Genomic DNA, 14466 nt, shown 5'->3' on the forward strand with positions numbered 1-14466 from the left:
ACCTAACCCAAAACCTAACCTAACCCAAAACCTAACCTAACCCAAAACCTAACCTAACCCAAAACCTAACCTAACCCGTGTCTTAAGTTATAATTAATTAGAGTGGGCAATGAGAACTTGCCACCTAACTAGAAAAAAAAAACATTTTGTTTTTGAGCTATTTCATACATTTCATTATATAGTGCTAAGTAGTGAAGTTTATGTCGTGAGTATTAGCACAAAAAAAGCAATAAAGGTTGAAAGATAGTCGTCATGTTGGTAGTAAAATAGATACCGAAAAAATATATATAAATTTAAGAGTATTTTTGCAAAGGCCTCTTCCCTACACAAAACTAAATTTGAAGAGAAAGCTATTACTACAAACGTTAAATATGAGTGATGAATATATGTAGAGGATAGTTGTGAAAGAGTTTTTGTTTGTAGTTAGCCAAAAAATTATTGAGATTTTAAGTAATGACGTTACAAAAAACTAATTTATAAAACTTAAAAATTAGTTTCATCACAGAGAAAAAGAATGCCGATGCTGTCCGTTATAAAAAGAGTGGTTTTAACTTAAGGAGTTGATTAAACTAATTTTTGAGTTTAAAAAAAATCGGCAGTGTTTTTGACCGATGCTTTCATTTATAATTAGAGTGATTTTAACCAATGACGTTGCTAAAACTAATTATTAAGCTTAAAAGAATTGTTTCATAACAAAGAAAAAAAATCTTAAAAAGTATTTTTGACCGATGCCTTCAAATAAAACTCAACCATTAGTGCCGATAGAACAAGTGACGTCGTGGTCTCTCGAAGTGGATTCTTGTGTTGGTTAAGCCATACCAACAATGTACACATAAAACTTAAAGTTATAATTTATCTGAACATAGTTAGAGTCGAAACGTTTTTTTGATCGACTCTGAGTAGTCCAAGTTATCTAGAAATTAGGCATCGCATTTGGATCGGTAAAAACCCCTTAATTTATAATAAGACAACAAGTCAGTATTCGAATATTGCTCCACAAAATCGCGACAGTATATTTCTATCTAACTCAAACATTTATTTATTCAATTAAAAGTCCTTCCTCTTAACATATGGAAACCCAGTTGCGTTGCTTTATTTAAAGCTAGTGCTGCTCGTTTACATTTCTAGCGATTATTGAGAGCTTCATCCGCGGCACGATAATATTCGAGAGTCAAAGAGAATGCCATAATAACCGATTACGTATCCCCTTAAGATAACAAATTATTTTATGGAAATTTTTCGTATCCTAAAGAGTCTTTATTATTTTTATAAAAGAATCAAACACATCATAAAACTCAGAGCACTGCTTAATATTGCCCGAAAAGTGTGGCAATGTAGTTTTGGGTAAACGGAAAATAACAATCAGCGAATTGTTCCTGAATTTCTATTTCGTTACCGGCGACGTCCGTCAAATCGAGTATATTTAAATGAGCAATGTTGAAATTTGATACGATATGTTTAGTTTTCAGATTATAAGATAAAACTCGTAGTGTACAGTCACAGTACAGTCACTGAGAACCGCATTTCCTATTTCTAACGCCTTCGATAATTTTTTAAACGCTATATTACGTTTTCTACGCAAGGTCGATAAGTCCAAAGTCGTATAATATTCTTCCACCGATTTAGGTTTTTAATTTTAAAGAATCCAACTTCCGATTTGAGTGTTTTCTTAATAAAGACATCTTGTTGAATTAAATTTAAATATCGAATGAACGAAATGTAAAAATATTTTTAAAATAAACAATTGAATAACAATGTTAAACTTTGATGTAATTTTTCAAACGATAAAGTAAAATGAAACAATTAAATGATTACTTGACCTTAACGGACATAAAGTTATGGATGAAAATCGCGTGTGATTTGTGAGTTAGGTGAAAACGATAATGAGAATGAAAACGCATTATAACTTGCATTAACAAGTTATCTATGATGTGCTGAGCGCACCGCTAGAATATTCGACGGTCGATTTTCAATCTACCCTCGAATGCACTTATAATTATGTGTTTGCTTACTAAAATCCTATAATAGTTTCTTATTTTGTTAAACAAAGAACTTAATACTTAGGAAATTGAATTTGAATTTAGATTATGAATTACGTGTGACCAGTAATACCATAAGCTTCTGGATATTATAATTGATACGCGAAAATCCCGGGTAAGAATGTAGAACCGCAGTAAGCCGAAATAGCGGGTGGCTTCTACTACATTAGGGTCAATTATGTTATGACTAAATATATCGATGTTCAGGAACAGAAGAAGCAAATGATGCACCACGTACCTTAAGAGATGCTGCAGCACTCGATGACTTTCACGTCAATAATAATCCGATTTGTGACACGCTTGTCCTCGAGGGCCGGCGCTCGCGCACATCGGATCGAGCGAGACGGTCGAACGCGGAAATACAAATGTCGTGGTGATTGACAGTTACAAGACTTTGACAACCGTTGATGGCATACTCTAGTCTCTATGTCAAACATCGATAATACATCGCGATCATATTATACGGAAACGAAACACGACATATGTGTGTAATCTTATACCTTTAAACGAGCAATTCTTGTATATATATACCTATATATATAATTGGAATCTCGGAATCGGCTCCAACGATTTTCATGAAATTTAGTATATAGGGGGTTTCGGGGGCGATAAATCGATCTAGCTAGGAATTTTTTTTTTATAAAATGTCATATTCGTGTTTTATTCGTGTTTTTTTTCCTGACATCTATTGGTGAATAATAATACCATTTTGCTTCGTAGATAGCTGGACAAGTGAAATAACACATAGGCACTTTTTATACCGATATTCCTACGGGATACGGACTTACGCGGTTTCAACCGCGGGTCACAGCTAGTAATTAGTTGGAAGTAGTTAATAATAAGCGAAAACACTATGATTATAAGTAGAATTATAATTATGATATACACTGTATTGTTTTAATCGTTATTTTATATATTGTTAACAATTATTTAAAGTACAGCCACAGATAATATAATATAATAAAATGTTTAGACATATATGTAAGTATAGAAAAACGTAAAGTAAATCTTATCTAATAATAAATTAACATTTATTTGTGTGCATATACATATACACGTACGTATAATCGTATTATACATAACATATATTGTAAACAGGCGGGGTTTGCCATAGTAACAAAAAAAAATCCATTATATGTAGTTTAATTTCTTACCTTAACAGCAAGGTCCTTTCCGCTTGAAGGAAAAAGAATAAGAAAAACGTAACTCAAACAACTAATCCCCAATCCTTTCATCCGGCGCCCGTCGTTGCGTAGCAGGTCTCGTATTGCGACTCCGACGCCTAAAAAGACGCTGGTGCCGAATTAAGTATGCATGAGATCTCTGCCCCCTCTTTCTACGATATTATCATCTCGCAAGACGTATGGTTGCGTGCCAGATCTGTCACTACCTACAATTGTGAGCTCACAGCTCGGCCCTCGTGGGGCACCCGGCTAGAGTGTGATCTGCCTTCATCTAAACTAATAACCCCCCTTTACTGTATCTATTTGTACGAAGCGAGAATGAAACATTAATTTCTTCCAACATTAACGCAAACGATTGCATACGCACGGATCGTGAGAGGATGGAAAATGCGATATCTTTTTAAGATATGCACATTTCCAACATAAACAGTTAATAAACAATTGTGTGCGTCACAAAAAATGTGCAATGTGAGTATTTTTTTATATTACCGCTATAATCACTTTTTTGTAGGTACGTTTATATCGAGAGGATAATTATTTGTCACATATCCAAAATCCATGCAGACCTTTTTTGTCACAACTCAAAATAACTGCAATATCGGCCTATCGACAACTGTCAGTCGATGTCCAAATTTGCGAGTGTCTTGTGTAAGCAATGAAGACTGGATGTTTATTCGTTCAAAATCTCTGGTAAACAGTGATGTAATTGAGAGCCTCATGAAGAATGCGTCGTGGTATGCGCCACCTGGCGTTGGATGGGTCTTCGTCAAGTAGCGAGGGCGGGCCCGCACCGCGCCTGCGCCGGGAGACCAGCTCCTCCACTAGCACGGCGGACGCCGGCACTTCCACTTCCAAATCCTCGCTCACTTCTTCAATACATCGGTACGGATATCCAATAGAATTGTACGCTATACCAGCTTAATTTGTACGAAGAATTGTACTTTGGTTCTTAAGCGACAACATTCCATGGGTTTTTATCTTCCAGATATTCATTGACGCTTTAGTAGGCTCTCTGAACTAATACATTTTTAGTGAAAGTTTTAAATTAAGCGCATGTGAGATTATGGCGAGGACCATAAGCTCTATCAAATAAATGTCTGACATAAAAATTATCAACGACCTATTTAAAAATAATAAAAGAATTCAGTCAGCAGGCCTGCCTGCAAACGTTCATGCGCGGTAGTGATCGCTCACAAATGGAAACTGAATATTCACCCTGGTTCCCTTGACGAGGACCACGAACATCGGCTTTGGCTTTTTTTTTTTTTTTTTTTTTTTTTTTTTTTTATGTTACAGTCGGCAATGGAGCTGGTGGGACGCCTGATGGTAAGCGCTACCACCGCCCATGAACATTTGGAGAGGCATAAGGTCCATTGCAGACCTTACGCCTCTACAAATGGATTGCCGCCTTTTTGGGAAGGGATTAAGAAAGGATTGGCGATAGGAATAAAGGAAAGGACTGGGAAGGATAAGGAAAAGGATATGGGCCTCCGGCTCCCCCACTCACCGAACGAAACACAGCAGAATGCTATTTCACGCCGGTCTTCTGTGGGGGTGTGGTACTTCCCCGGTGCGAGCTGGCCCAATTCGTGCCGAAGCGTGCTCGACTACCACATACCAAGCCGCATGCCGCATGAATGGAGGATACCGGAAGAGTCGTACTCGGTCGGGCGCTGCACCCCGTTTCCAAGCAAGGCGATGTTTCATAGGTTTCAACATCTAAGCAAGTTTTGACAAGAAACAGTGACAGCTATATGACAATTACTCATCCAACAAATATGAAACCAGACGTTGCATCTAACAGTATGTTTATCACTTGCTTAACGGTTAAACAAATGAACCCTTGTGAACCTGCGCAGGTTTCGCTCCGACTTCGAGCAGCTGCAATGCAAGGCGCGCATCTTCGGCGAGTCGGTGAACCTGTGCCGCTGCATCGCGGATGACTTCCAGAAGCGCATGAGCTTCATGGAGCGCCGCCTGCAGAACCTCGAGCTGCGGCAGGTGCAGAGGGTGAGCGCTTGATGCATACCATATACTTGTTATAAATCATGTTTTTATAAAGATCACTCAGGACGCGCCCAATGAGATAGCGATACAAAATACTTATTAAGCAAACTTAAGTAACGTAAATACTAGGCACATTATATCATTTTAAATAGCTTAACATAAATAACATAATATGGAGGTGTTGAGCACGCTTCAGCACGAATTGGGCTAACTCGTATCGGGGCTATACCAAAACCTCATAGAAAACCGGTGAGAAATAATAGCATGCTATTGTTTTTCGTACGGTTCGTGAGGACTGGGGGAGCCGGAGGCCCGTTTCCTTTTCCACACCCTTCCCAGTCCTTTCCTTCTTTTCAGTCATCAATCTTTTCCTTATCCCTTACCCCTTAACAGCGGGAAGCACGTGGGCGTGCCCAGGTCCTAGACTACATGAGGGCAAATCAAATTTTTACGATACGATTTTTTTTACGATACTCAAAAGCTGCTGCACCGATGTAACTATGTTTTCGCTAACGGGTAGCATAGTTGTCGAGGACAGTTAATAGCTCTTAATGCTGATAATATTAATGCCAACGTCGTTCTAATGACGAAACATGAAATAAAATCATTAAAGGCCGAGGTTATTTGTCTCTAACCAAAGGATAAATAAGGGGGATGAAAGTTTTTGCACGTGGTGTCCGCGGGACACAACTGGCATTTTTAAAATTGTCTTTATTAAAACTGTAGCAAATAATAGCTTTTCGTCTGTAAAACTTCGTGATATTTTTAAAGTATTTTTTTATTATTACGTAATGATTCTATTTGCGCATATAGATATGTCATAAAAATAACATAACAACATTTTATCAAAGTCAATCATTAAGATCTTACATTTTGAAATACAACAGTTATCAAACCAAAAGAAGTAATTTCTATGCAATAAGGACTTTTGCAGACCCTTAAGCAAATGGTTGGTTGACAAATTTATAATATAGTATTATGTATTATGTTATCACAATATCCAATGAAATTTCATCATAATTTTATATTGATTTAGCAAAATTGCTAAATTTCAAAATAAATAGGTAATGTTTGTCTAAGTCACTTCAATTTGTCCAGCTTCTTGTAATATACTTAGAAATGGTTAATTTTTCTTCGACGTTTTTAAAACTTTACTATAATGTGTGATGTATATAATTATTATCCCCTTATTGTGTGAGTCACATTGTATTACGTGTGTTGAAATATGGAAAAAAATCATGATAAACACGTCTTCTGAGCCGATGTATTTATTACGAAATAATTTAAATTAACATAGACATTTTCTTCTTCTGGCAGACCGAGAAAAACTATTCAGCCATTATACAGAAGAATCAGAGGTTGTCACATAAGACGAAACAAGATGCTAAAGTAAGTGTATACAATTATTTTTTAAGAAATTGCTTTCAATCCCAAATGAGGGTAACTTACATACCTATAAAAAGTCGTTTGTTAAATATAGCTTACTAGCTGTTGCTCGCGTGATCATGATCGTGGAAATGAGATATTTCACCGCGGTAAGAAGTAGCCTATTATCCGTTTCCAGCGTCCTATCTCTAGACACAAAAATCATACCATAAAACCGCTCTGTTACGACGTGAAAGCATGACCAAGAAAGAGACAAATATACACATTAAACATTTAGTTAGATAGGGTGACTGATTGAAATAAATAATAATTAAACAGGAGGTAAGAGATAGAAATGGGTCTATTAGTTTCAATTAAAATGGCATCAAACAGAAAAATACTCAAATATGAAGTGTTTGCTTGCTTTCTATTGGTATTTACTTTACAAATTGGCTGAAAGATGACGACGATAGGGCTGCCATCTTTTTCTATAAAGTAAAATAGCATTTTTCAAAACGTTGCATAGAGTACTGGGTGGAAATTTAAGCAAAAACAAGTATTAAACATTTTTTACATTTCTTTTTGGTATTGAGGACCTAATTCCGATGGTTTAGCTTTTTTAAAATAATATGGACACTTATGTATATTTTTAGTAAGGAAAAGATTCATTCTGTAAAGCGGATGTTGCCAGTCTATACTTCCACTTATAGAAGTAACCGGAAATAGTGGTAATAGAGATTGTTCGTAAGTACTGTATTATTTGCTTATAGCGTAGAGGGTAAATGCCTCATTCTATATACATATAGTTGTAATCATTGTAATTGTTGGTATACAAACGATACTTTTCGTTTCTGTGCGATAAAGATGGAATGTTGGCTATAAACTAACACCGATAAGAATCTAAGTAAAATTTTCTATTCAGTAATTTTCAAATTGTCTTAATTATTAACTACAATACACCCAAACCGTTTGACCTAAGTATGGAATAATAATTTATTATTAGTTTAAACTCTAAGATCGTTCTCACAACCATGGTTGAAATAGTTTCAATTAACTTAAAGTCGATGCAAACTGCAATGATTAATAAATCACTCATATTTTTTAAACATTTTGTTCCTAATTAAAAAAACATGTTTCAAAGTAATTAATTTATAATGCGTAAGCTTAATGAATTATCAAAGGTATCTTAGTAAACGAATACAATGCACTAAAGCGATAGTTATTGAATTTAATTCAAACATCGTATTAATATAATGTGTCATCTAAATTATCTTTATCGCATACATATTTATGATACTTTGTAATATAGTCTCTATGAGTAGCAGAACTAATTTATTGTTATTGCAATCATTCTAAGAAAACGAAAATACCACGCAGTAAATTATATTAAGATAATTGTTTTGTGTTTACAATATAGATTGGTACCTCACCTAAGAGTTATTAGTATCTACTAAATGGATACCTCTCACCTATGATCTACTCTTTAAAAATAATTAACTTGCAAAGTTTACCTACATTTTGCCAATAAAACAGTACGGTAATGGATTATGGAGATAAATATCCCTTCAATGTACGAATATGCTACAACTTGGATAAATTAAACGCAATTTTAGCGTCAATCTTTGAAAGGGAATAATATACTTTTAGTTTTGTTAGCATTATAATGACGTTGTAGACACGTTGGCGGTTGGACAGCAAAAAATGCATATCGTCAATATTCGCAAAGTTTCGTGTAAATATAATAGCCTGTCTCCTTCTTTCACATGCAGCTCATACCACGAGAGCTATTGAATTTTCAGTGTGGACTTCTCGCTCACATCTCTCGACATAATACCTGTCATATGAAATGTCAGTTTGTATTTTTAGCTTGTGGAGTAAGGACGTGATTAATGTAAAGTAACTGCGGTGTAATTTTGTAATTGAATTAAAAAATCTGATTTATACGACTATTTTAAAAGAAGACAATAAAAAGAACAATGGCGAAGGTAAACCGTTTAGTTCCGGTAATATATCATATTTTATTTTACATTGTTTTCAAAAAGAAACATTTTTGTATCGAACATCATACCACCCTGTGACGTATGTATTTGCGATACGAAACTTTACTCATGAAGATCTTTAATTAATGAAAAATTTTACAATGGAGTCCAGTAAGTACACGTTGAATAATATAATATGCTGTAATGTTTTATCCGTATTCATTACTAGAACTTATTTCTACAAGTTTCTAGCAAAGAATACTTATTTTACTAACATTACTTCTCATTCACATAAACTGATAACATAAACGGATGTTCATGGATGTTTTTAATGTTATTTTAATTATATAATTAACGAATCTTTTAGTTTGAGATATAAACGTAAATAATAGTATATTTTTGGGCAGTAAACCATGACTAACGATGAAAGTGTACAAAATCCAAGTCTAGTTAGTGACACTTATGTGCTACGATTTTGACCAAAAAATATTACATCATTTAATTATGTTGATTTCGGGAATCTATATAGTATATTTAGGGCAACATATTGATTGTCAATGTCAAAAAATCAATAGCAACTAAAGGGGTTACGGGCGTGATGTGCAGACTTGTTAAAAAAGCTAAATGTCAAAATTCAAAATGGTAAATAAATGCAGTGTGATTTGTGTGGTGCACTTTGTGATTCAGTAACGAAACAACAATGTTTTCTTCAATTAAAAACGTGTTAGTTCGCGTCCGATCTCGGTACCGGCGTTGCGTAGAGATGAATCGCAGCAGTTATTGGGTATGTTTCCTTTGCCTAATTAGTTTAACATGGTTTATGATTTACTGTTTTTAGTTCGCACATTTTGATATTAATTTCATACGCACGCTGTTAGCGACGTTTCACATCATCGGTGTTTAGTTCAATAAGAAATTGTACATTAATTTTCCGCATAGTTTTGATACAAACTTTTAAAATGATTATGTTACACTATCTTGGTTATAAAAGGCTAGATTGCAGGTTGATGACGTCGCACTCAGTTAATATTAATTGCAAATAAATACATTTATTTCTAATACAAACAAGATAATTCAATACATTATTCATCGTTGCGATAATGTTGTTTTCTATATAAGAACTGTTGAAGACTACCTCTTATTTATTTTTGCTCTTGACAATATTTAAATAAAACCAATATTCTAGTGATAATTTGTCACATTGCAAGATTTACATTCAAAAGAGTATATGTTTGTGTTTAACATAATATTACAATTTTTGATTGATAATAAAACTGGCGAGCTCCGCCCATGTTTATTTCAGCCAGGTGTAAAAAGAAGGACTATCAATGACAATATTGTTTAAATATTATATGCTCATGTTCAATCAATTTATCTATTTAGAAATAAATAAAAATTTAAATATACCAGTTGATAATACAAGTGATTGGATGTCATATCACATTAACATGTCACAAGATTAATTTAAATTTTAATTAAACTATGTAGTTCTTTTTCCAAGCTGTTTAAACATTTTTCTATATGTTAGGTGGTTATGTAAACAATTTTCTTTATAATTCAGTTAGTTAGATTTATAGTGACAACACCTATTTTTGAATTTCTTTCTTGCAAAAAAATGTAATTTTATTTTACCATTTATGTTCTACAAATATTGGAATGAATAAATTATGTACTGTTCCTTGTTTGTTCCTTGAATGTCTTAATATATACAAATTATGTGTTGCATTGTTCTGTGATGGACTCCTAAACTATTCAACCAATTTTAATCACATCTGCACGCCATGTGCAGTTGGATCCAACTTAAGAGATAGGATAGTTTTTATTATTTCAATAACAATAAATCTACTACTGTATCCAAGCAGAGCCGGGGTGTGGAGCTAGTTACATATAGTTTGCAACTGCCATTCATAATCTTCAGCCCATATTTGTTCCCCTGCGGATAATCAGGCCCCTACTGCTGTTAAACTGATCAGATCTTGGATGGGCCAGCACAGATTACTGTTACTGTTTAAATTCAATTATAATCTACTATATAAAAATGAGTCGGGTTTTCCTTCCTGACGCTATAACTCCAGATAGCACGAACTGATTTCCACGGTTTTGCATTCGTTGGAAAGGTCTCGGGCTCCGTGAGGTTTATAGCAAAGAAAATTCAGGAAAAATTTTAACAGAAAAGCGGGAAAAACGAAGCCATCTGGTGGCGAAACGGAGTTCGCCGCGTTTGCTAGTTGTATATATAAACTATATAATATAATTGTATATATAATTCTATAAAATCACAAATAGGTATATAAAAAGGCAGTTAATTGATTTCATTTGAAATTAATTGAAAAAGTTATTTATTGCCTATTAACTAACTTAATATAAAATGTTATGTTGTAAGTAGATATTATTTTTATTATAATACAATACCTTTTATTTTGTGGATTACTATTTAAAATCAATTAATAGAAAGAGTCGAGACTATAGGTCCCCTAGTCTGACATTTTGAAAGACCTTTTTTGAAGGTAAAATGAATAGATTTTTTTTTCTCAAATTATTGTGATGCCTGAGCTTTACGGTTCTCAATAATAAAAACATAATAAAAATACAGCTATGAGGTACATAAATATAGCCCCTTTTCCTTTCTTGTAATTTTCGTAGTAGGTTATCAGCTTTAGTAATAATATTTATTATGTTTTATATGTTATACACAATTTATTGTCATGAGTAGATGTAGGTTATCCAAGGATCATGTTACACATTAGTTTATCAATAAAAATCTTAAGTCTTGTAGGGTAGATGCATTTCACATCACTTTCTCTATACACAAGTATGATTCTTGTAACATTCCACACTCACATATAAACCATTGGAACTGAACTGTACCAAGAATTAATAAAATCACAATAATTAAAGTGTTTATAAAAATGTGACTATTATTAAATTGGAGTGTTATTGTAAATGTAATATTTAAAGTGATCGTGCGTGTGTGCGCGCATGTGTGTGTGTGTGTGTGGGACCACGCGGGCGAAGCCGTGGGCGGAAAACTAGTTAATTAGTTGGTTTAATTTTATAAAATGGTTGAGGAAAATTTCCATGTAATCAATATGGCGGCGTAGGAATTAAGTGTCTCAAATTAATGTGACAATGACTAAATCAGTGCTAAGTGCAGTTTATTGGTTAATTGACGGTGTCTGATGATATTGCACTGTTATTGTTCATTTGTTTATGGAATTGTCTGCAATAAGTGGTCATTTATAAAATCATGTGGCATTTGATTCAAATTATCAACTCAGTAGAGATGTAAACTGGTATATGGTTCCATATATATATTTTTTATGTTAAAAAATCCTTTATGAAACATTATTCAGAGTATGGTATTTCCCACACGTGTTTTGCTCACTATAAGTCAGAATTTGCATCAGAAATAAATATTTTATATAGACAAAAGGTTCAATGTGGTACCAAAATATTCTAGACCAAATTCGATGGCATGTCGCATCTACTTAACTACGCTAAGCCGGGTACAAAGGCAGAAATCCTCATAGGAACTCTGTTTACCTGTAAGGGAGACCAACACGTGCTGATGATGATAAAAATAACAAGTGTAGCATACAGTTGTTAGATTCCAGAGGATTTTTAGAAAATATTGATGGTCCCCTGTGTATGGAGTTTGTGCAATTGATCTAGTTTCGACATTCAGTTTAACCTCATCCCAAAGTGTCTTCTACATTACGGTCATTACATCTTTCTGAAGACATGTAACCTTCCAGAAACATTGTCGTTGGTCGCCAGTTTTAGAACAATGCTGCTCTTATCACTGGAATGATAAAGCAATAAGATGTAAGCCTTCAAATACATCAATTGTACATAAGTAATTAGGCGTTATCGTGAGGATTACAAGCATAGCTGGCACGTGCCGCGGCGCAGATAAATGCCTAACAATACCATATCTAAGATTTAGGCTCATTGGAAAATACCACAGAAATGCTGATATTGCATAGGCCTTTGATAACACTTTGGGTCGTAAATGAATAATTGTAAATATTTGAAGAGTGATGGTTGGTGTTCGTGGATCTTATCGATGCTATTCATGTGGCGCGACTTTGGAATGTAATTTGTTTTAAAAATTTTCAGTTGAGTCATTGAAAAAGAATATTTGACCATCCTATTGCGCATTGATTGGTAAATTCTAAGATGCATGTTATTCCATGATTACGGATTTTCGAAACGTGTCTTCAACCGACTTCGAAAAAAAAGTCTTTGTTCTCAATTCGACTGTTTACCTTGGCTTTGTCTCATACTTGCGACTGGGAAAAACGGTTTTGATGATTCTTTTTTTTCATTCGAAAGTTCAATTCTAGATCTAGTTCTGACTGTCTGGCGGTTTAGTATTTTGTTAAGAACTTTTATTTGCATTTCTATCCGACATTAATTCAATTATTGGATTCCATGAAAGATTACCCCGTAGTTAGAAGTTCTAGGGGCAAATTTCCCTCCTCCAATTAGCTGCGGTTGGCTAAAATACAATACAACTCAGAAACTCTTGAAGCTATACTGTGTACGTATGTATTGTAGTGACTTAGCGTACAAGTTACCAAGGTTATTCTATCGAAGTAAACCATTAGTGACACGTACCTAGGTTATTTGGGTTTAAAAGACCTAGCTGCGTTGGTATCGAATTTTTCATGCTGCTACGTCGTACGTCATAAAATTAATGTTAATTGCTTGAAGAAGTTTGCTTGAAACGGTAGTTCAGAACTCGCTATGTTAATCGTAAAAGTCCGTATTGTAATAATTTTTTTATGGTTCTGTTACTCGATACCTCTGTGGGTTTTTAGTTCAAAGTATTGACCTTTTTTCTCACTTTAGAATCTATAATGTGTCTAGTGGTGTCTCCCCCTTGCAATACCGGTGCGGTGGTGTTGGTTTTAATAATATACAGGTTGACTTACAAGCGTTTTCAAATATATGCGTCGCGGTTACCCCCTCCACTAGGCACTTCTAACCTCTGTTATCAATTCTGTGGTTATACGAGTAGATATTTTTATAAGTCGATCTAAAATAACGTCTCTCGTATCATCATCATCAGCCCATATATGTTCCCACTGCTGGGACACAGGCCTCCTATGAGGGTTCAGGGCATAATCCAGCACGCTGGCCAAGTGCGGGCAGATGTAACATGTCGTCGAACTTTTGATTCTTGGACACGCCGGTTTCCTCACGATGTTTTCCTTCACCATTTTAAGCAGTGGTGATGTTATCCACATGCGCAGATAAATTGAAAAATCAATTTATTTCCTGCACGCTCGTCCGGTTTCGAACCCCAATTTATCGGTTTTGAAGTCCAAGGTTCTCACTACTGAGCCCCCACTGCTTTGCTCTCGAATGCATATAATATAAAGCCATAAAACACTTCGTCATCAGCGGAAAGAGATAAAGAGACAGTCATCATTTAACCAGATAGCGCTATCGGTCGTGTGCAAGCAGTTGTAAACACTAATTGGTACTGTGATAAGGACTGTAATAACGTATCAGGGCTGAAGGCAGGCAGAATTTGGTAGAAGACGCATCATGATGGGGGGCGTTCAAAAGAATATACAGGAAGATAGAATCTGTTTTGCCTGCATCAGATGATTTAAACGTGAAATACAATGAGTTACATACATTATATCTGATAACCATTATGTGCTCATCGCAGCCATCGCAGCAAAGCATGTAAATTAATAGATCCAGGAAAATATAGGCGTATTGAAAGAAAATACATTTATTTATACAAGGTAAAGTTAATAAAGAGTAATTTGATTGACAAAAAGATAAATATCCTCGTAAAAACAGGAGATCCACTCAGTGTATAAGAGTCTAAGCCCATTAAAGGAACTTAGACTCTCCACTGATTTTCAGTGGACA

At 34.7% G+C, this 14466-nt stretch overlaps 1 protein-coding gene across 1 annotated transcript in view; it reads left to right on the forward strand.

The window, feature by feature from the left end:
- Positions 1-9158: 9158 nt before the first annotated feature.
- LOC119838206 (choline/ethanolamine kinase-like) overlaps positions 9159-14466 on the forward strand; it is a 21559-nt gene continuing 16251 nt past the window's right edge. Inside the window, exon 1 of the mRNA XM_038364053.1 lies at positions 9159-9358. Within this exon, the coding sequence (XP_038219981.1) occupies positions 9338-9358 (21 nt within the window). The 5' untranslated portion in view covers positions 9159-9337. The remainder of the gene's footprint in view (positions 9359-14466) is intronic.

Source organism: Zerene cesonia, unplaced genomic scaffold, assembly GCF_012273895.1.
Source record: "Zerene cesonia ecotype Mississippi unplaced genomic scaffold, Zerene_cesonia_1.1 Zces_u001, whole genome shotgun sequence".
NCBI classification, from domain to species: domain Eukaryota; kingdom Metazoa; phylum Arthropoda; class Insecta; order Lepidoptera; family Pieridae; genus Zerene; species Zerene cesonia.